Source organism: Tenrec ecaudatus, chromosome 5 (assembly GCF_050624435.1).
Source record: "Tenrec ecaudatus isolate mTenEca1 chromosome 5, mTenEca1.hap1, whole genome shotgun sequence".
Lineage (NCBI taxonomy): Eukaryota > Metazoa > Chordata > Mammalia > Afrosoricida > Tenrecidae > Tenrec > Tenrec ecaudatus.
The window spans coordinates 91,848,361-91,871,917 of NC_134534.1; the positions used below are offsets into that span (position 1 = coordinate 91,848,361).

The 23,557-nt window shown below is 42.6% G+C and overlaps 1 protein-coding gene across 2 annotated transcripts; it reads right to left on the reverse strand.

The window, feature by feature from the left end:
- Window positions 1-391: 391 nt before the first annotated feature.
- On the reverse strand, window positions 392-17,901 carry LOC142448166 (uncharacterized). 2 transcript variants are annotated; one of them, XM_075549747.1, is made up of 5 exons: window positions 17,670-17,901; window positions 15,010-15,068; window positions 13,968-14,094; window positions 13,622-13,717; window positions 392-2,749 (listed from the first exon to the last, which is right to left on the reverse strand). In XM_075549747.1, the coding sequence occupies exons 2-5, from the start codon at window positions 15,022-15,024 to the stop codon at window positions 1,383-1,385; spliced, it is 1,605 nt and encodes a 534-aa protein (XP_075405862.1). In that variant the 5' UTR covers window positions 15,025-15,068; window positions 17,670-17,901; the 3' UTR covers window positions 392-1,382. The 2 variants fall into 2 exon arrangements, with proteins under 2 accessions (XP_075405862.1, XP_075405861.1); XM_075549746.1 differs by having other exon boundaries at window positions 17,605-17,901.
- Between the last annotated feature and the right edge of the window lie 5,656 nt (window positions 17,902-23,557).

Consider the following 23,557-nt stretch of genomic DNA (forward strand, 5'->3'; position numbering starts at 1 on the left):
TACAAATGTGCTTTACATAATTAATGTATATATGGATTGTGATAGGAGTTGCATGAGCCCCTCATAAAATGATTTTTTTTAAAAGAAGAGAGATTAGCACTCAAGATGATGGACTTTAGCCACCCTTCAGATCTGCAACTGAACTTACTCCAGAGTTAGACTAATCAACCATTCAGGATCAAAAGGGCAGCATCTGTCCCACGACAAAGTGAGACAGGTGAGGAACAAAAGAAAAATGGAAACAGGAAACATGTGGAGCAAGTGGTGTAAGTGATGCAACACTAAGGGAATGGCAATGTATAAGTTGAGATAAAATATGAACTGTCGGACATAAAACTGATGATCTGCTCTGACCTTCATAGATCACAATAAAAAGCTTGTTTAAAAAATGGTTACTTTATTCCAACTGGTCCTTCTAAGGATATGCCATGGACAAAAGGAGACGATTTGTAAAGATGGATACTCATTTAGATATTAGAATAACAATGTTTATTAAACAACCCAACTTCCAATGAGACGGTAATAAAATAAAGGCTCTCCTAGCAGTACCACCTTGAACCTACTTTTAGCATCGAGGACATCTTCAACACCACTGTCCTTCAAACCACGGACTTGGAGTTGTGTTAGGGCAATAATGGCTAAGGTAACTTTTTTGTGGGAGTTTACTAATATGATTGGCCAAGTACTCCGTTCTGGTCACATTCAACGTAATCACAGGGCTTAAGCAACCCCAGACAGATGCTTAAGCAATTGAACAGTTAAGTGTCAAATTTTCAAGACCTACGTAGAACACAGGCATATTTTGCTTTAAAAAAAAACCCAAAAGCTCAACTGAAGGTCTTGGCTTATGGAAAATTTGGCTCAATCTATTTATTGAAAATTTGGCTCAATCTTTAGGTTCTTTCACCATATGCTCTGCCATGCTGAATTTAAGACATCCTATTCTATGGATTTATGGAGTTTCCCTCCCATTTTAACAGGGTAAGGAAGAATGTGAGTTAAATCTTTTATGGATTAGACTTGGATGTGGCCTATTTGGCATGTCTAAAAGACTAGCAGTCACCTAGTATATCTAGATGAATCAAGTATAATTCTAGAATAGCTACAAGCCTAAAGTAAAAGGGTATGCTTACAGTACAAGTTGTTGGACTGTGTAATGTCGTTTTTCCCTTGTGAGTTATATAATAAAGTGACTTATAGGGAAAAGGTTTTTCTCTTGGGTGAATTCAAATGAATTTACAAACCTGCCCTACAAACAGAAATCCTCCTAAAGGAGTTATCATTAAAATCTTTCCCACACCCAAGAGATTCACAGGTGTTATCCTGTGTGTGACTCCTCTCATGTGTTGAATCCTGGTTTCTGACAGGTTTTCCCATTGTCACTACCTGTGTGCTTTCTCTACTCTATGAATGTTTACGTGTACTTTGAGATTTGAAATTTGGGCAAAAGCTTTCCCACATACATGACATGCATACGGTTTCTCTCCTGTGTGAATTCTCTCATGTAATATGAGGTATGACTTTATGGAAAACATTTTTCCACATTCATTACATTCAAAGGGTTTCTCTCCTGTGTGAATTCTCTGGTGTAATATGAGAGTATCATTTCGGGTAAAAGCTTTCCCACATAAATTACATTCATAAGGCTTCTCACCTGTGTGCACTCTCTGGTGTGTGGTGAGGGTTCCCCTATGGGAGAAAGCTTTCCCACATTTACTACATTCATAGGGTTTCTCCCCTGTATGGATTCTCTGGTGCACACGAAGCTGCATTTTGAGAGAGAACATTCTCCCACATTCATTACATTTATAGGGTTTCTCTCCTGTGTGAACTACCTGATGCGTACGGAAGTGGTCCTTGCGGTAGAAAGATTTCCCACATTCCTGACATTCAAAGGGTTTTTCCCTTGTATGAATTCTTAGGTGTATAATGAGATTCCCCTTCATATAGAAAGCTTTCCCACACTCATTACATCCATAGGGCCGCTCCCCTTTGTGAATCCTCTTATGTACTCTGAAGCTGGAATCATCAGCAAATCCTTTGCCACACTCATTACATTTGTACGGTTTCTCCCCTGTGTGGGTTCTCTGATGTGCCTTGAGGTGTGGCTTTTGGGAAAAGGCTTTCCCGCAGTCCGTACATTCAAAGGGTTTCTCCTTTGTGTGAATTCTCTGATGTGTTCTGAGGTGTGCCTTCTGGGAGAAGGTTTTCCCGCATTCACGACACTTATGAGGCTTGTCCCCTGTGTGGATTTTCTGATGTGTTCTAAAGGCAGAACTCCTTGAGAGCACTTTCCCACATTCATTACACTGATAGAGTCTCTTCTCTGTACCATCCATCTGGTGCTCTTTGTGAGCAGAATTCTTAAAATATTCTCTACATGGACTGTCTTCATGTTTCTGTGTGGTGTGGCTTTCTAGCTGCTCACTGGCATCTGACTTCCAGCAAAAAGATTTTCCACATTTATGACATTCATTGAATTTGGTCCACAGAGGAGTTCTACCACGTGACTTCCAACCAAAGGAATCCCGTTGTTCCTTACATCCGTCAGGCTTCTTCCCTGAGTGGATCCTCTGGTGTTGTACGTGCTGTTCATTCTGATACTCTGGTGTCCTACATTCACCACATTCTAAGGACTTCTGTCCTGTATCACTTTGCTGATGTACACTGAGCACTGACTGTTTGTTGCAGAAATATGTATCTAATTCATATCTGTAGAGTTTCTCTTTTAGGTGAATTTCTTGATGTACTGTTTAAAAGAAAACAAATATTTTAGATACTCTTGTAGCATACAACATTAACAACAATCATTCATTTACAATTTTTAAGAATAAGAAAAATTCCATCAAGTCAAATCATTTAAACCACAGTAGAACTAGTCTCTGTAAGGTTTTCAATGGCTTTCTTAGCAATAATTCACCAAATTTTTATTTCTAGGTGTATCCAAACCACATTTGGCTAAAAGCTGAGCAAGTTGACCACTTGTACCACAGGACTTCATTTTAAATGAAAGACAACCAAAAATACCAGCAGTCCCAGGACTGCAAATATGTCCTATACCTAATTATGCTATGTCAAATTTGAACATTCAAGGCAAAACAGGTATGGCTTGTATATAGTCAATCAGTCATACATCTGTCTTATATACCATTATATATACATGCATGCAAAAATGGAGCTCTGGTGACTTTGGGGGTTAGGTATGGGGCTGCTAACCATAAGATCAATGGTTCAAACAAACAAGCTGCTCTACTGGAGAAAGATGATGTTGTCTGTTTCCATAAAGATTTATAGTCTTGAAAACCTTATATTTTGTAATGATGAGCCAGAATTGGTTCAATGCCAGTGATAAATTAATGCATTAAAAACAAATAGAAGAAACACTGCCAAATACACTAAAATGCCTTCAATAATAATAGTAATAATTTAATAATAATAATAAAGTAAAAAGTCATCACTTATGAGGGGGCCTTCAGAAAATTCATAGAAAAATGAAATTAAGATAATGGAATTTTTCCACAAACTTTTTGAAGCCCCCTCATGTAATTTGTAGAATTCTCATATAAAAGCTTTACAGGCATTTCTTCATAGTAACAAACTGCACATACGCTGGATGTTCATACCCTAGGAACAGTCTAGTATAGAAAACAGCACACAAAAGGGTAAACTCTAATTTTCAAAACCTTAACAAATCTATGAACAAAGAACCAATTTGATAACAAGTATTTATGAGCATTTCAAAATATCAACTGCCATTTAAGTCACTACTCTGTATCCAGGCTACTCATAGGATCAGAACATTGACAGGGAGCTAGCAGATGTTCCCGCTGAATTCAGAAGAGGACATGGAGCCAGCGCTATCACTGCTGATGCCAGATGGATCTTGGCTGAGAGCAGAGAATATCAGAAAAAAGTTTACTTGGCTTTTATTGGATCATGGCAAACTATGGATACCCTTGAGAAGAAAGGAAATTCTGAACACTCCATCGTGCTCATGTGGAGCCTGCGCAGAGACCAAGAGCCAGCATTCAAACAGAACAAGAGAACAGAACTGCAGGGTTAAAATCAAGAAGGGTGTGCAACAGGGTGGTGTCCTCTCACTGTACTTATTCAATGTGTGTGCTGAGAAAATCTTCAGAGAAGCCGGATTATGTGCACAAGACTGTGGCCTCTAGATTGGAGGAAGGCTTATTAACCACCCACAGCACACAGATGGCACAAGCTTCCTTGCTGAACGCGAGAAGGATTCAAAGCACCTGGTGATGAACAGAAATGATCGCAGCCTTCAGTACCGATTACAACTCAATGTAAAGAAGCGCAAAGACCCTCACAACTGGACCAACAGGTAACCTCATGATAAAGAGAGAAATGATTAAAGTTGCTATGACCTTCATCTTGCTTGGATCCAGTCAACACTCAGGAAAGCAGTAGTACCAAATGATGCACTGCATCAGGAAAATCTGTTGCACGCGATGTCTTGAGAGTATTGAGAGACAAGGCTGTTACTTAGAGGACTTTGGTGCACTTGAAACCGGTCATGCCTCATATATATATGAAAGTTGGATATTGAATAAGGAAGACTGCCGAAGAATCGATGTATTTGAATTAGGGATCTGGCAAAGAATACTGAATTACTATGGACTGCCAAAAGAACAAACAAATCTGTCTTGGAAGAAGTACCGTCAGAGTGCGCCTTAGAGGCAAGGATAGCAAGATTTCATGTTACGTACTTTGAACTTGCATTCAGGAGAGACCAGTCCCTAAGGACAGCATGCTTGGTAAAGTGGAAGGGCAGCAAAAAAGAGGAAGGCCCTCAACCAGATGGATTGACACAGTGGCTGGAACAATAGTCTCGGGAATGGACACAATTGTGTGGATGGCACAGGGCCGGGCAGTGTTTTATTCTGTTGTCACTATGAGTCAAAACCTGCACGATGGCACCTAACAACAACGCCGCAATCATTAGCTCCCTGCTCCTGCTAAAAACTGATATATTTAGAAAAAGCATTGTTATAAAGTCACAGAAGCCTTTATTCCACAGAAATATCAGACGGCAGCGATTATTTCTTGGCATATCGTTCACACAGTCTGTGCCATACTGACGTTCCTCCAAGACTTCTGCGTGCTTTGATTGACATGTCAAAATGGCAGCTCTGGCATCCTCCAAGGATTTAAATTGTGCTCCTTTTAAATGTCTTCGAGTTTCGGGAACAAAGAAGTCTGAAAGGGCAAGGTCATGGCTGTAGTCCTTGCTACCCTTGAAGAAGATTGTCATGCTGGAAACAATGCCTCGATGCAGCGTTAACCCTTTTTCTCAACAATTCCATGTTTAATTTTCTTACAATTTCTTCATAGTAAGCCACCTGCTTACCCTTTACCCTTCAAGAAAATATCAAGATTGCCTCTTTGGAATCCCAAAACACAGCTGTCACGACTTTCCGAGCTGACTATAACTGGCCCAGCAGATTCCCTCAGAAGCCCTCAGAAGCCAATGTCTGAGTTGGCCCTTTCGGTTTGTTTGTTTTTAACGGTACCTCTTGAGACTAAGACAGTGTTTTACTGAGAGAACTTGTCTGTAGCTATCTATTGATCAGAGAGATGCCATTCAATGAACGGTGCACGTATGAACCGAACCTACTAGCAATCTTTCCTCATGTTTGCACCGGAGTTCACCATAGAACACACAGCTACTTCAAAATTGCAAGGTCAGTGAATATAATCTATTATCTTCATAGTCTGAAGAACTAAACCTACAGGCTGACATTAATTGACAACAGAAGAGAATTTGGGAAACTGGAGCATCCACTCAATGTGAAAACTCTCACCAAGTAGGACGGGGAACACTGAACTCAATGAAGTACTCTACAGAAGGCATTCCGTTTACATCACAGCACCAGGGAAAATAAAGAGCTGTCACTCTGACCACTCGTTCTCGACACTCTAGTCAGCCCACAGTGCAATGAGCAAGACAGAGAAATAAACGACACAGGGAGAGGGAAGACAGAGAATTGGAAAGAGCTCTAGAAAAGCTCTGAAAACTCCTTCACACTTCTCCAAGGCTACAAACACAAAGTCAAGGTTTCAGGTAAATCAGGTGCCTGGGCGACCGCAACGAGTAACTGAAGATTGGAAACAACAGAAATAGTAGCGTGTAAAATAACAGTACACCAAAATGAGACATAAATGCAATAAAAATATATGTACGATGCAGAAGAAGTTGAAAGGCCAAACCACGGTAAAAGGAAGTCTCCCCAATTCGATCTACATATTCTTCCAAATTCAAATTGAAATCCCAGTAAGTTTTTTGTAACTATTGATATATATAAAATCATGTTATTGGTGGCTCTTACAGCTTTGATCACAATTCACGCATATATCCATTGTGTCAAGCTCATTTGTACATTATGCTGCCATTACCATTTTCAAAACATTTTCTTTCTACTTGAGCCCTTGGTATCAGCTCATTGCCCCCTCCCCCACACTCCCTCCCTCATGAACTCTTGAACATTAATAATTTTTTTTATGTCTTACACTGACTGCTGTTTCCCTTCACTCACTCTTCTGTTGTCCATCCCCTGGGAGGGAGTCATACATTGATCATTGTGATTGGTTTCCCTCTTCCTCTCCCCACCTTCCCCTTCCCCTCCTGGAATCGCTACTCTCATTATTAGTCCTGAGGCGTTATCAGTCCTGGATTCCCTGTATTGTGAGCTCTTATCTGTACCAATGCACATGTCTGGTCTCCCTGGATTTGTAAGGTAGAATTGGGGTCAAGATAGTGAGTGGGGAGAGAGAAGCATTAAAGAACTAGAGGAAAGTTGTGTGTTTCATTGGTGCTATACTGCACCCTGACTGACTCATCTCTTCCTTTGAACCTTCTGAAAGGGGATGTCCAATTGTCTACAGATGATAAGCAATGTTTTAAAACTGACATAAGATGAGAACTTATATTGGAGGACTGCTGGCACCTGGTTTCAATAATTAACATAAAGTAAACTCATCAATGCAATATGGTACTGGTAGAAGTAAAGATACATAGTTCAATGAAAATTACATAGATGCTAGAAATAAGATAAGCAAATACAGGCAGGCCATTTTTTTTAAGCATAAAGAAAATTCAAAGGATTGCCTTTCAAAAAATGGACTGAAATACCTGGATATTTATCTCTATTTTTAATTCATCTAGACACACATATTACATTATACAAATGTAAATTTTAAAGGGATCAAAGCATGGAAGAGATCTGTAATGTGCTGAGTTTGGCAACAACTTTTAGGCAAGCAAAATTAAAGGGCCATAAAAACACTAATAAAAATTATTAAAATGTGGATTTTATCAAAATTATAAAATTCTCCCTCACAAAAGACACACTTGATCAAAAATATAAAAAATGTTTTGTTGATTCCTGGGTTTTTTTGGTACGCTTTTCTGTATATGAAATCCAGGATGAATAAATCTAGTAACTGGATTAACAGCTCCTTCCGGGCATGGCAGGAGAGGGTAGGGGGAAATGAGGAGCTAACACCGAGTGCAGGAAGAGCGTGTTCTGAAACTGGCTGTGGGGATGATAGCACAACTCTTTTTACTAGGACTGAATCATTAAAGTGTCTGGCATGTGAAATATATGCCAATAAAACTTTTTAAAAGTTCAAGTTGTAGATCTGATTAAAGGAGCCCTAATGGCACAGTCAAGAGCCCTGGTGGTTCATTGGTTACACACTGGGCTGCGATCCCGTGGCCAGCAGTTCAAAACCACCAGCAACTCCATGGAAGAAAGACTACAGACTTTCTACTCCTGTTAGCAGACACCATCTAGGAACCCCACAGGGGCACTGTGAGTCAGCAAAATTCACCTGCTAATCAAGTAGTCATCAAGTGGTCACACCCACTAGCTGCTCTGCTGGAGGAGAATAGGGTAGACAAGTCTGTGGAGAGTTACACTTCGCAAACCCAGCGTTGTAGAAGGCCACTGAGTTGGAACTAACTCTAGGGCAGTGGATTTGGTCTGGGGTTAGCTTATTTCCACAATGGGTAAGTGTTCCGCTGCTAACGGAAGATTGATGGTTTGAAACTAGCAACCATTCTCTAGGAGAACGCTGTGGCAGCCTACTTCCACAAAGCCTTACACATTGGACTAAGGCTAAATACCAAAACAGAAAGAACTCTAACAGCTCAATAAGAAATTAACAAGACACCCAATTAAGAAATGGAAAATAGATATGAACACAGTTCACCAAAAAGGAAATACAAACAGCTAACAAACACATGAAAAAAATGCTCGCGATCACTAGTCATCAGGGTGATGCAAAATAAACCACAATGAGATACCACTTTATACCAACAATGCTAGCCCAATTTAAAAAAATGGAAACAACAAATGCTGGAGAGGATGTGGAGGGATTGGAACTCATACATTGTTGGTGGACTTGTAAGTACATACAGCCACTGTGGAAAATGATGTGATACTTAAAGCAACTGAGAATTGAATCACATATGATTCAGTACAATTATTAGGCATATACCCTAAAGAAATGAGACAAAACACGAGTGGATGTAAACATTCCATGTTCATAGCAGCACAGTTCACAATAGCAAAAAACTGGAAGCAGTCCATATGCCCAACAGTGGAAGAATGGATAAAGAAACTCTGGTACATACACACAATGGAATACTATGCACCCCTAAAAAACAGCGATGAAAGCATGAAACACCTCTTGACATGGAAGGGCCTGGGAACCATTATGCTGAGTGAAATAAGTCAACACAAAAAGGCAAGAATTGTGTATGAGTCAACTCCTACAAGGAGAAACACCAATTAAATAGGTCTTAGGAACCTATTCGTGAACAAATGGGGAGAAGACTACTGACCAGCCATGAACCACACCTCACCTCCTTTTGAGCACTCTAAAGAGCCACCTTGGAGGCGACCTCACATTTTCTGGGGTCACTCCTTCAAGCGGGGGAGATGGGAGGACAGTTCACTTGAGGCTATGCAACACACACACACACACACACACACGAATGGTAAGAGATCCTTGCCGGCAAGCTAAGAGCAGAGAAAGGAGTTTTCACGTTTTTGGAGATGCTGGTAGTTCTGTTGTTGAGTATGGTGGAAGACTGGGGAGAAGCAACCTCAAATCGGGAAGGGATGCAAAACAATGACTGTGGGGAACCTAGCAGGACAATGGACCAGATTCTATGAGTGTGTTTCTACTCAATCCTCAGTGAACCATGCCATGGTTCACTGCTGACCTTGGACACTGACCATGCAGACAGCATGGCACATTGCAGGGGCTACACCAGAAGGTCTTGGCAGAGAGCGCTGACTGAGTGAACAGAGCCCTGCCTCAAAGTTGCCTGCACCCTTAGACCAACGACTGGGGCACTCGAAGAGGGGGGCCACTGGACCATGGGGTAAACCCTACCTTGGTGGGTGTCCAATGGAAAGGGCCCCACAATCACCATGTATTTAGTACCTGATGCCCCCTCGCAGTGACATGGCAGCTTCTGATCTGTTGGGCAGGAATATGCACTGGGAAGAACTGCTCAGGAAGTTTTCCCCTGGCCCCAATCCCCGTGCTGAGGGTACACAGAGCTCAATCGATTTGGAGCTCAAACTCTGTAGGCAGCTCACGGGCTGGGCCTCAGGGTGGGACTGTACTCGCACAGACTCCTCATACTGACAGTGTCCAGAGTGCTGTCATTGGGAACATGAAGATGTCATCAGCGCAACTGCCTCAGAGCGCAGGGGGATGATTGACAGTGTTGCACTCTCTTGTTAATCTGTGATTTTGTTTTCCTGGCTTTTGCTTGTTTTTTTGTTTGACGGTTAGTTTGTTGCTGTTGTTGGTGTAGATGGTCATATGGGGTTTATATTTAGTCATAATATGACTGCCCAAGTAAACCTTAGTCATGCATAGCTCATGGACAAGCAGATGATTCTGGGCTCCTACTTAACGTTAGCCCAATCCAAGTACAGTTAATTCTGACAACATGGCCCCTGAAATGATCACTGAATAAAAGGGTGCTACAGCAAAGTGTGGTAAAGAAAGCAGATGGTACCCAACTATCAATAGTATCTGGGGTCTTAAAGGATTGTGTTCAAACAAGCAGCCATTTGAGGGAGGAGCCAACTAAGTCCACATGGAAGAAGCACTCCAGCTTGTGTGACCCAAAGATGACAATAACAAGATTCAAATATGACGAAAAGTATCTGAGCTAAAACTATGAACACCTAATTAGCAGAGGCTAGAGGACAGCGGGAGCCAAAATCCCATCTGCAGAGTACCTAGTCAGATTAAGCCACTGGCAGATCCCCTCGAGCCACAGGCCAGGGTCTCAAACCAACCGTACAACCAGACAGGAATCACTGCAGCCTTGATTATGCTCCATCAAACTTGATACATGGTCACTTGACCTCCCTCTTGACCCAACTGAATTTGTTCTAGGTGCAAGTATCTCTTGTTTGTTCCCTGAAAAAATGTCTTCCCTGACTTTTAAAATATTGATGGTGGTTTTTTCTTATTATTTGCATTTTTATATTATTATTTTATCCTTTCCATTTTGTTTTACATTGTTTCTGTTAGATCTTCTGACTTGTGAAGTAAAGAGGAGCAGAGGCATGAAGATAATAACTGATGCAAGGGTTTATAGGGCATACAGGGGTGGGTGGTGAGTTAGGGAGGGTGAGGGGATTTCAGGAGCAAACTAAATGCATTTGGGGGGAGGGAGCACTAAAACTGATTGGTTGCACAATTCATTTTAAAAGTGATTTAACGATGGGGGACGGTAAAATGCTCTAAAGTTGATTGTGGTAATGATCGTACAATTCTTGGTATGATTGAACTATTGAATTGTATGATGTGCATTATGTGCCAATAAAACTGGTAAAAAGAAGGAAAAACGGTTACAGTCTTAGAAACCCAGAAGGGCAGCTCGGCTTTGTCCTGTGGGGTCACTGAGGCAGAATTGGTTTAACAGTAATGGGTAGTATATCTAATTAAGGACTCGCATCCAGAAATAGAAAGAATTAGTAAAATTAAAAACAAAAAGGAAACAAAAACAATAATGAATGGGCAAAAGATATGGTGTGAAAAGGCAATTTACTAAGGAAAACATGCAGTCATCAAATAAACAAATGGACATGCCCATATTCAACTCATTATGAAAATATAAATTAAGGCATTGTGGCAGTTAGCTTTCATTCCCACTTGAAGCTGTGTGAAAGTGTAGGGGTGGAATCCAATCTAGCAGTGATGCCTTCCTCAGGGTACGGTCATTTAATGGGAGACACTGCCTCTCTCTGCCTCTGTCTTCCTCCCCACTGGGACTGTCTTCAGGGAACTGCCAGGCCATATTCCCACCAACCTTCGATCCACTCAAGTCTGTACCACCCCTGGCCCAGGATCTCCCTGCCTGCATCCTACTTATCTTTCTGAATCATTGGCCTGCGGCTATGTGAGTCTGAAGAGGGCTCCAGCTGGCACCAGGTGCATGGACTTGAGCCGCACTGGACTGGGGTGCCTTCTTGATACAGAATTACTTCTTAATATAAAGTTCTTTATATATATATAAAGAATATATATATATATTCACTAGTTTTGCTTCTCTACACAACTCAGCGTCATAGAGGCATAGACTAAATACTACACACCTATTAAAACGGTTTAAGTCAAAGATTGGCAAAACCAAGTACCAGCACTGATAGAGAACTGCAAATTGCCAATACACTGATAATTGAAATGCATAATTATTCAACTGCTTTAGGTAAGTTTATTATTTTTATAAATTTAAACATACTTACAATGTAACCCATGAGACCTAGATCCTTAACCAGGTGAATTCAATATTTATCATCCACAACACCATGTACATGAAAGTTCATGGTACCTTTGGTTATAATGTAAAATAATCTCACATGTCCAATAGTTAAATAAATGAAAATTGTAAAAGTCTGTGGTACATTCATGCAACAGAGTACTATCAGTAATAAAACAAAGTACTGACATATGCATTTGCATTCTTTCTGTGACTTATTTAGGGATATCTTTCTATTTAATCCAATCAAGTTCATTTAATCATTTATATTTTTGATAGACATGCTTATCCCTCCCTGGGGGATGAACAACAGAAAAGTAGGTGAAGGAAGTAATTGGGCAGTGTAAGACATGAAAAAAACAATAATTTATAAATTATCAGGGGTTAATGAGGGAGGGAGGCTGAGAGAGGGAGGGGGAAAATGAGAACCTGATACCAAGGGCTCAAGTAGAAAGAAAATGTTTTGAAAATGATAGTGGCAACAAATGTACAAATGTGCTTGACAGCCCCCCCTCCAATTATCATGATCCCAATTCTGCCTTGTGGTTAGACCAGAGGATGCACAGTGGTGCAGTGGGGATCTGGAAACACAGGGAATCTAGGATGGATGAACCCCTCAGGACCAGCGGTGAGAGTGGCGACACCAGGAGGGAAGAGGGTGTAGAAAGGGAGAACCGATCTCGGGGATCTACATGTAACCTCCTCTCTGGAGATGGGCAACGGGAAGGTGGGTGAGGGGCGACCCCGGGCAGTGTAAGCTAAGGTAAAATAATAATTTATAAACTATTAAGGGTTCATGTGGGAGGGGGAGGGAAAAAAAGGAAAATGAGCTGATTCCAGGAACCCAAGTGGAAGGTGAATTTTGAGAATGAGGAGGGCAACGAATGTATAGGGGTGCTTTACTCAATTGATGTATATGTATGGATGAGACGTCTACATGGGCAGGGCCTTTTCCTGAGAATTCTGGGAAATTGGGTATTTTCTTCCTTGGAGACGGGAGTCTCTCTCCTCTCCTTTCTCTCTCTCTCTCTTCACATTGCAGCTGACGAGACACATGAACTACTCTAGTGCCCTGAGCTGGAGAAGCCACATGGACCCACACTGATGCAACCAGACCTCTGGAGCCAGAGAAGCCATGTAGAGACTCCTGCCAGGGCTGAGATGCTTACACCACTGCATCCAAAGACTTCCTATCCACTGGCCTGTAATCCTCCTGCATTCAGCTTCATTGCATGTGCTTTGTGAGTCTGAAGAAGACTTTATAGATTGGTGTTGGACATGTGGGCCAATATCGGACTTAAGGGCTTGGACTGGACTGAGTTGAGATGCTTTCTTAATGTACAATTACCCTTTACATAAACTCTCTCTTACACACACACAAAACACACACACACACACACACAAATTTGCTTGACACAATGGATGGATGGATGGGTTGTGGTAAGAGTTGTACGGGGCCCCAATAAAATAATTAAAAAGAAATTATGCCAACTTTTGTATTATGCTGTTTGTGGAGCTTCATAAAATATAATTTAGTAACTGTAGTTTACTTTAGATAATTAAAATGACTATTTTTGCTGTAGGAATACTTATAACTACAACTTTCAGAATTTCTGAAACTGTTAGTTTTAACAATATATATTCGGTACTGAGTGCTGCAAATAATAAAAAAATCAGCCTGTTTCCTTTCTATTTTCCCCTCCCCCAATCATAATTTGTGTTGACTTTATGTGTTAGTCTGGATCACTGGATTATAAAATATACTATGCCAGGATTCTTTCTGTCAAGCATTTAGAAACTCACCCAGGTAGCTCTGCTTTGTGAAGTCTTCCTTTAAGGACCATGGCTCTTCTCCCTGTTCTAACTTAAAGATCACCTCTGGTTTGGCAGTACAATATCCTGTAAATGGGGGGAAACTGAGTTTAGAAGGCAGAACATTGACTCTAGGAGTGGCAAAGGAAGTGGCAAACTAGATCTTGGACTTTTTCACCGGTGGAGGACAATAGAAATGTCTCTGCGGCTCAGACTCTTAGACTCTTAGCTCAAAAGACGGGAACTGACATCTCTGAGCAATTCACCCGTTTTGAACATTTGAAGGGAGAGGAAATAAAATGCACTCTACAGGAAGTCCCATAGGCGGTCGGCTCACCCACTGAAAGGAGGTGGCTGTAGTTCTCCAGCATCACCTCCCTATAGAGGGTCCTCTGGGCAGCGCCCATGTGCCGCCACTCCTCCTGGGTGAGCTCCACAGCCACGTCCTCGAAGGTCACGGGCGCCTGTAACACAATCACGGGCAAGAGCAAGAGTTCAGAAACAAGTGTCTAGGAAAACACCACTTTGATCCTAATTATCAAATTTACTCTTCAAACAAATAGCTATAAAAGATAACTCTTTTGGAGGACCTGATGCAAAGGGCTTAAGTGGAGAGCAAATATTTGAGAATGATTGGGGCAGGGAATGTACGGATGTGCTTTATACAAATGATGTATGTATATGTATGGATTGTGATAAGAGTTGTATGAGTCCCTAATAAAATGTAAAAAAAGAAAAGAGGAGAAAAAAAAATGATTAGGACAAAGAATGTACAGATGTGCTTTATACAATTGATGTATGTATATGTATGGACTGTGATAAGAGTTGTATGAGCCCCTAATAAATTGTTTAAAAAAATAGATAACTGTTTTGGACCCAATTTAATACTGTATTTTATAATTACTCATTTGGATAAAAAGGTTTAGCACACTGCTGCCAAGTAGATTCCAATTCACTGAAACCTCGTGGGGTTCCGAGGGCAGCTGCGCTCCACAGGGTTTTCCTGGCTGTAATCTTACAGCACTGCATCCCCACAGGTCTTTCTTCCAAGGGACTGCCGGGGGACTCAGACAGACAGTCTCTTGAACAGTGACCAAAAGCAAACTGTTTGTGCCATCCCAGGACACAGACTATGAACCACTATGCATATATATATATATATGTTACAGACTTTTAAGAAGCAATATAAACTGAAAATAAGACTTCCCACAATTATTTTTCCATATTTCAACAGATTATTCCAGTATTACATAATGTTCATATTCTCCTTTAAGATCACCACCAAATACTGATCCATTTCTATTTCCACTTTACTGTGTTACTGCATGGACCCCTTAAACTCCTTTAAAGACTACTACAAAGTCATGACATTAACTCACCCAAGATTTGCTCATTTTCTGCTGCTCTGGAGATTCTGTCCAGGACAATGGGGGTGCAGCTGGGGAGAAGGAGGAGAACATTGCTATCAGAGAAACTCAGTTAACTCCTATAACCATTTGCCTAAAAACTTCACCACCCCAGACAGAGAAAAGGCTTCCCCATGTAAAAATGCCCCTTTGCCCTTGAGAAGGGGCAGATAATACAGCACAGAAGTGGAACCACCTTAATACTATGACCTTGTAGATTTGTCCTTGCATTTTTACTGGGTGAAGGAACTTATTAGTTTATTAATAATTTGTACCTTTCTTGCTAATTAACAACGAATTATACAAAAACAAGTCAATTGGTTAAAAAAATCAGATTTTAACTGAGAAAGGGTGATTATGAGGATCAAGTGAGGTAACAATTAGAACCCTAAACCCCCCTGCCATCAGCACACTTCAACTCTGAGCTACTCTGTAGGACAGACAACTGTTCTGTAGGGGATTCAACTATAAATTTCTTCTACAAGAGCAGCCAGCGCATCTTTCACCACTTGAATGACTGGTGAGTTTGAGCCACTGACCTTGTGGTTAGCAGCCCAACAGGTAGTTTTTAATACCAAAAACGCACTGCCAATGAGTTGATTCCAACTCATAGCAACCTGTGTATAGGATTTCTCAGACTGTAAATCTCTTCAGAAGCAGATAGCCTCAACTTTCTCCTGAGGAATGCTGGTGGGTTTGACCTCAGCAGTTAGCAGTACAAAGTTTGCCCAACAGCTCCACTAGGGAGCCTCCCTAATTGTGATACTCCAACTTGAACTTAATTTTATAGTGACCCTACATAAAAGGGTAAAACTGCGAGACTATAATTTTTTTATGGAAGTCTTCTGGGGAGCAGCTGGTGGTTTCAAGCGGTTGACCTTGTGTTCAGCAGTCCTGCATTTCAACCTCTATTCACCAGGGCTCCTAATCCAAATCAAACTCATTGACACGGACTCCATGCCAACATATAGTGACCCTTTATGACAAGGTAGAACCACCCCGTGGGTCTCCAAGACTAACTCTTTACAGGAGCAGAAAGCCCATCTTTCTCCCACAGAGCCATTGATGATTTCAGCGGCTGATCTGGCAGCTTGCAGTGCAAAGGGGAACCAGGGTTCCTAAGAGCAGGTTTAAAATAGAGTGCATTTGGTAGTCATGCTATAAGTAGCAGGCACTTGGTAACGGATCTTAGAGGTAACATCTTAACCCAAATTAAACCCAAAACCCACTGTGGTCACGTGGATTCTGACGTGGAAGTACTCTGTATGGGTTTTGAGGCGCTAAGTCTTTATGGGAGCAGAGGGCTTCAAACTTGTGAAAGGGCATGGAGAATCACTAACCTTTCTAGAGATGGAATCCTACCTGTTCAGCAAATTCATGCTATCCAAAAAGGCTACTCGTCTAGTTCTTATTAATAGTATGTAGACAACAGGCCTTCAGTTAGACCAGTGCTTTCCAAGTAAGGCCAAATAAGTTTAGGAACCCATGAGTTAGATCACAAATAAGCTCCAACATTTATCTGGCCTACTGCTCCCAAAGCAGGAAAAATATCACTCAGCGTCCACCGGCAGTTGAAAACTCCAATCCTATAGCTCATCATCCAGGATCAAGTGTAGGTAACTGCACCTCCCCCACCAGATCATTCCAGCGCTCTCCAAGGGGCCAATACCGCCGACTGTGGGAAACACTGAGTTAAACCAAACACAGTAATATCTTAAACAAAACCCCACTAAGGTTTAATTTTAGAGGGGCTGTCAAGAGTCAGCGCGAGATCTCTCTTGCAGTACTGTCATGTTGAGACTGTAAATGCTCAGCTACAGGGGTCACGAGATGCCACCTGTGGAGACAGGCATAGGATGACAGCAGCTCAGATGTAGAAAAACAAAAGATGAGAGACTTTTAAGTTTTTATCAGATCTGGCTGGTTATGCTTTTGCTGGAGACCAGGTCTTCAACCCAGGTGTGCCTTCTTGTGTCCCGTTTTTACTGTTGCTAGTAATAATAATTATTATTATTATGTGGGTTACGCACTGAGCTGCTAGCAGCCAGGTCGGCAGTTTGAACCCACGAGTCACTCAGAGGAGCAAAGGTGAGCCTGTCTGCGCCTGTAAGCGCCCAGAGGAAGGTCTACAGAGCGGCTGTGCGTCAGCATCTACTCCGCGGCCATGAGTTTGGGTTTTGGCTGAGGCTCTCTACTGGGCAGCACTACACACAGATGCCCAGTGCAGTGCAGTGGAGGGTCGGCTCCACGCCTGCGGCTCCAAAACTCCAGGCTATGCGGGCACGTGGTAAGGGTCTGCCTGTATTTCCATCGCTGGGGGCTTGGGCATACGATGGTTAGCTGGATCACTTGAGAAAACAGAGGACCAGAATAAACGGCAACTCGGTTATCATACACTCGCCAAGATGCTAGAGTTAAGCCTTTGGGGAACTACCTCGCAAGTGATCGCTTATTCACACGGTCATCCCACGAACCACTATCATCACCGTTTTCGGACGGCCCCTGCCTCGGACCTAGGATGCTTCCCTTGACGCTGGTCACGGACGAATGAGTACTCCCCGCTCCTACCTGCGGGGGCACAGCTACAGCTTCCCGGGAAAACCCGAAGCCGGACGACGCGGCTGCACTCTCACCGTCCCGGTGGCTTCAGCCGGAAGCTGCGAGACCATCTTCCCAGGGCTATCGAGTCAGGGCTGGCTCACAGCGCCCCCTGTGGGCTTCCGAGACTGCCACTGTCTACGGGAGTACAGACCGGGCGGCTCTCGCGCGCAGAGCGGCTGGTGGTCTTGAACTGAGGACCACGCGGATCGCAGCCAAAGGTTAGCCACCGCACCACCAGCGAGCCAGCTTCCACAGGCGGAAATAGAGAGGCGGGGCAGCTGGTGCACATGCGCAGTGGACCCCGATGACCCTTCCCAGCGTGCAATAGGATGCCAGTGTAGTTTCGACTACACTTCCCGTGAGCCCTCGCGCTCGTGTGACGTCATCTGTTTGCTTTCAAATATGCTTCCGCTTTCCTTTGGGAGCTAGGTTCTGTGAGGGCGCCTGTACCTACAGGTCCCATAACAAAAGTGGAATACTTTTCAAGACTTGCGGTTTCAAAGAAAATGTTATACCTTCGAGCAGACGTGCGCTTTATAAATAAAAACAGGGAAATGTACTTGTAAGACAATCAGTTCCTTCACGACGAAAAGCTGGCTGGCACCCAACAAATTACCTGCTGGAACCCACCACCCCGGACCCTGCCTTAGAAATACTGCTCGGGATTTGCTAATAAAGTCAGCACTCATCACAGGATATTCTCTGCAGAATTTAAACTCTTTCAAACTTTAAAAAGGTTTGGCACAGATAGAATCTAGTTTGAAGGTAGTGCCCCAGAAACGGTGTTCTCAGTAAGTGGTTGTAAGTGGTCGGTGAGACCATTTCCACTCGTGGCCAGGATGCCGCCGTTGCCCGGAAGTGCGCCTGTTGTAGGGGGATTATCCGTTATAATAGCGAGGAAAACAAAACTTACGCGACACACGCAACAAAGAGAAAAGAGGTGGTTAATGAACAGACAAAACCCAGTGCTATCCATGTGATTCCTGCCCAAAGGGTTAGGTTTCTGGGCTGGTTTGCCTCGGTTCTCAACGCTGAAAGCATTCACTCGGCAGAAGCAGCACTTTTTAAATCCAAGTGACTCTTAGGAGGGAACGGGGAGTTTCCGGGATTAGTCTCAGAGAGTACACACGAGACCCATACAAGTGTGCGAAAACCCAGGTGCCAAGAAGGCGGCTGCCCTTGGCCTCTGCCTTTATCTTCGAAATTACTTGAGGGGCGTGGCTGATGGTTTTGCTACTCCAGGGGCTAAATTCTGCGCACCTGTGACTTTGACCTGTGACCATTGACCTTAGTCTACGAATGGTCAGTTCTGGGTTTCCCATAGGTGTCTAATGTGTGCCTAATTTTTCTGCCACCCCTTTTGTGTGTTGTGGCCAACTAATTTTCGTTTAGATATGCATTTAGTGGAAAATGCCCCTTTATGCCTAATCTATCTTCCTGTCAAATCTAAGAACAATTATTTCTTATGATATGGCCCTCCTCAATGTTCTCCCAATTACTGAAGATATGGGTGCTATAGCAAAGCCTGGTGAGGAAACCAGATAGTTCCCAGCTATCAGAAAATATAGCATCTGGGATCTTAAAGACTTGTCTTAAGACAAGGAATCTTAAATGAGCAGCCGATATTAAGGGCTCAGGTAGAAGGCAAAGGTTTTGAGAATGATGGCAACAAATGTAAATATGTGCTTGACACAATGGATGTATGTATGGATTGTATAAGAATTTTACGAGCCCCCCATTTATGGAGGTCTAGACAAAGACATGTACATGCAAATATATATGAGGATGGGGAAATAGATCTATGTGTCTATATTTATAGGTTTAGTATTAAGGTGGTGGAAGGACCTTGGCCTCTACTCAAGCACTCCCTCAATGCATGAATACTTTCTTTTATTAAATTTGCACTCTATGATGCTCACTCTCCCGACACAACTGCTGAAGCCAAAGTGGGTGAACAAGTAAATGTGGGAAGAAAGCTGATAGTGCCCGGCTATCAAAAGAGATAGTGACTGGGGTCTTAAAGGCTTGAAGATAAACAAGCGGCCATCTAGCTCAGAAGCAACAAAGCCCACATGGAAGAACACACCAACCTGTGTGATCGCGTGGTCCCGAAGGGATCAGTTATCAAGCATCAAAGAACAAAAAAATCATATCATTGGCTGCACACCTCCATGATACGATCGCCGAAGACAAACGGGTGCATAAGCAAATGTGGCGAAGAAAGCTGATGGTGCCTGGCTATCGAAAGAGATAGTGTCTGGGGTCTTAAAGGTTTGAAGGTGAACAAGCGGCCATCTAGCTCAGAAGCAATAAAGCCCACATGGAAGAAGCACACCAGCCGGTGCGATCACGGGGTGCCAAAGGGACCAGGTAAAAAAAAAAAGAATATATATGTGTGTGTGTGTGTGTGTGTGTGTGTGTGTGTGTGTGTGTGTGTGTACACTATAGTGAATGAAGGGGGAAGTGCAGAGTAGAGACCCGAGGCCCAAGTGTTGACCACTGGAGATCCCCTCATAGAGGGGTTTAGGAGAGGAGATGGGTCAGTCAGGGTGCGATGTAGTACCGATGAAGAACACAGCTTTCCCCCAGATCCTGGATGCTTCCTCCCCCCCAACTACCATGATCCGAATTCTACCTTGCAGGACTGGATAGGACAGAGGTTGTACACTGGTGCATATGGGAGCTGGAGGCACAGGGAATTCAGGGTGGATGATACCTTCAGGACCAGGGGTGTGAGGGACGATGCTGGGAGAGTGGAGGGTGAGTGGATTGGAAAGGGGGAACTGATTACAAGGATCCACATGTGACCTCCTCCCTGGAAGATGGACGGCAGAGAAGGGGGGAAGGGAGACTCCGGATAGGGCAAGATATGCCAAAATAACAATGTATTACCAAGGGCTCATGAGGGAGGGGAGAGTGGGGAGGAAGGGGGAAAAAAGAGGACCTGATGCAAAGGGCTTAAGTGGAGAGCAAATGCTTTGAAAATGATTAGGGCAAAGAATGTACAGATGTGCTTTATACAATTGATGTATGTATATGTATGGATGATTATAAGAGTTGTATGAGCTCCTAATAAAATTTTTAAAATAAATAAAATAAATAAAAATGAAAAAAAGAGTTGTACGAGCCCCCAATAAAATGATTTTTTAAAACTACAAAGAAAAAACAACAACAAGGAATCTTCTAAGTGTGGTGTCAATGAAGTCCACATTAAAGAAGCAGACCACAAAAAAAAAAAAGAAGCAGACCACTCTGTGTGGTCCACAGATTGTAAATAATAAAATCCAAATCCAAAGGAGGGAATCGTATCAGAGTTTAAATTGTGAACACCTGGTTTACAGAAGACAATGGATGACAGTGGAAGCCCCAAACACATTTGCAAAATACATTTGTGGGATTTCTACATGGACTAAGCCTCTGGTGAAGCTCCAGCGAACACAGTCAGGGGATGTGAATGGCCTTACTATCATACAGAGCATTGTAACACATAATATTATGGCAGATGTAGTTAGGTTAAAATGTAATACCTTATCATCTGATTCCCCTTTTGATCCACTTTAAAGTTATTTCAGTTTTTTAATATTTTCTGCTTTCTTTTTCATATGTTTTTTTAAATCAATTTATTGGGGCTCATACAATTCTTTTCACAGTTCATACATATACATACATCAATTGTATAAAGCACATCCATACATTCCCTGCACCAATCATTCTCAAGGCATTTGCTCTCCACTTAAGCCCCTTGCATCAGGTCCTCTTTTTTTTCCCCCCTCCCTCCCCATTCCCCCCTCCCTCATATGCCCTTGGTAATTTATACATCGTTATTTTGTCATATCTTGCCCTATCCGGAGTCTCCCTTCCCCCCTTCTCTGCTGTCCCTCTCCCAGGGAAGAGGTCACATGTGGATCCTTGTAATCAGTTCCCCCTTTCCAACCCACTCACCCTCCACTCTCCCAGCATCGTCCCTCACACCCTTGGTCCTGAAGGTATCATCCACCCTGGATTCCCTGTACCTCCAACCCTCATATGCACCAGTGTACAGCCTCTGTCCTATCCAGCCCTGCAAGGTAGAATTCGGATCATGGTAGTTGGGGGGAGGAAGCATCCAGGATCTGGGGGAAAGCTGTGTTCTTCATCGATACTACCTCACACCCTAATTAACCCATCTCCTCTCCTAAACCCCTCTATGAGGGGATCTCCATTGGTCGACACTTGGGCCTTGGGTCTCCACTCTGCACTTCCCCCTTCATTTAATATGATATATATACATATATACACATACATATATACATATACACATATATACACATACATACACACACTTATATCTTTTTTTTTTTTGCATGATGCCTTATACCTGGTCCCTTCGTGATCACACTGGCTGGTGTGCTTCTTCCATGTGGGCTTTTTTGCTTCTGAGCTTGATGGCCGCTTGTTCACCTTCAAGCCTTTAAGACCCCAGACACTGTCTCTTTTGATAGCTGGGCACCATCAGCTTTCTTCACCACATTTGCTTATGCACCCATTTGTCTTCAGCGATCCTGTCATGGAGGTGTGCAGTCAATGATATGATTTTTTGTTCTTTGATGCCTGGTAACTGATCCCTTTGGGACCACTCGATCACACAGGCTGGTGTGTTCTTCCATGTGGACTTGGTTGCTTCTGAGCTAGATGGCCGCTTGTTTATCTTCAAGCCTTTAAGACCCCAGACACTATCTCTTTTGATAGCCGGGCACCATCAGCTTTCTTCACCACATTTGCTTATGCACCCATTTGTCTTCAGCGATCCTATCATGGAGGTGTGCAGTCAATGATATGATTTTTTGTTCTTTGATGCCTGGTAACTGATCCCTTTGGGACCACTCGATCACACAGGCTGGTGTGTTCTTCCATGTGGACTTGGTTGCTTCTGAGCTAGATGGCCGCTTGTTTATCTTCAGAGGCTTTTCTATGTTTTGTCTAACCATTATTGTTGAGGGTTTTGTTTGTTGTTAGTTGTATTGTTGTTGTTTTGCTTCCTGTTTGTTTTCTGTTGACTTTCTGCATATGAAATCCAGGATAGGCAAATCTACAGAGAGTAACTGGATTAATAATTATATAAGTGCATAGCAAGGGGAGATGGGGTAAACAATAATAAGTATGAGAAGAATGTGTTCTGAAATTTATTGTGGTGATGATTGCACAACTCTTATGATTGAATGATTAAATTGTATAATATGTGATGCATATGCCAATAAACTATGTTTTAGAAGAGCTCTTCTGTCTAACATAATGTACATTTTCCAGCATGGCCCTGTTCCTGCTTCTGTATTCCTACTTATGACTATGATGTATCGATCTGCCACCAATCATGCTCTTGAGACAATTTAGTTTGCCCTCCATGTCCTTTTTAAGTCTCTGAATCTCTGCAAACTCTAGGACACCATTATGACCTGGTGCTAATGGTCTTCCTTGTATCTTGTTATAAGATTTAATAAATGTTTTCCTTAAATTAGACTTGAGATCTGGGGTCTCTTTTATACTCTGAAATAGGCCCTCAAATACTAGTAGCCCAGTTTCCAGTACAGTTGAAAGGTAGTTTTTACTTGAATATTGGATGACAGTTTGCGTTATGTTAAAAAAAAAAACACTTTTCCATCACAGGGAGGAGACAAGCCAGTCAGGGTGCAGTGTAGCAAGGATGAAACATACAACTTTCCGCTAGTTCTTAAATGCTTCCTTCCCAACCCACCCACCACCACTATCATGATCCCAATTCTACCTTACAAATCTGGCTAGACCAGAGGATGTACACTGGTACAGAAAGGAACTGGAAACACAGGGAATCCAGAACAGAGGAACCCCTCAGGACCAGTTGTGAGAGTAGTGACCAGTGGTGAGAGTGGTGATACTGGGAGGGTAGAGGGAAGGTGGGGCAGAA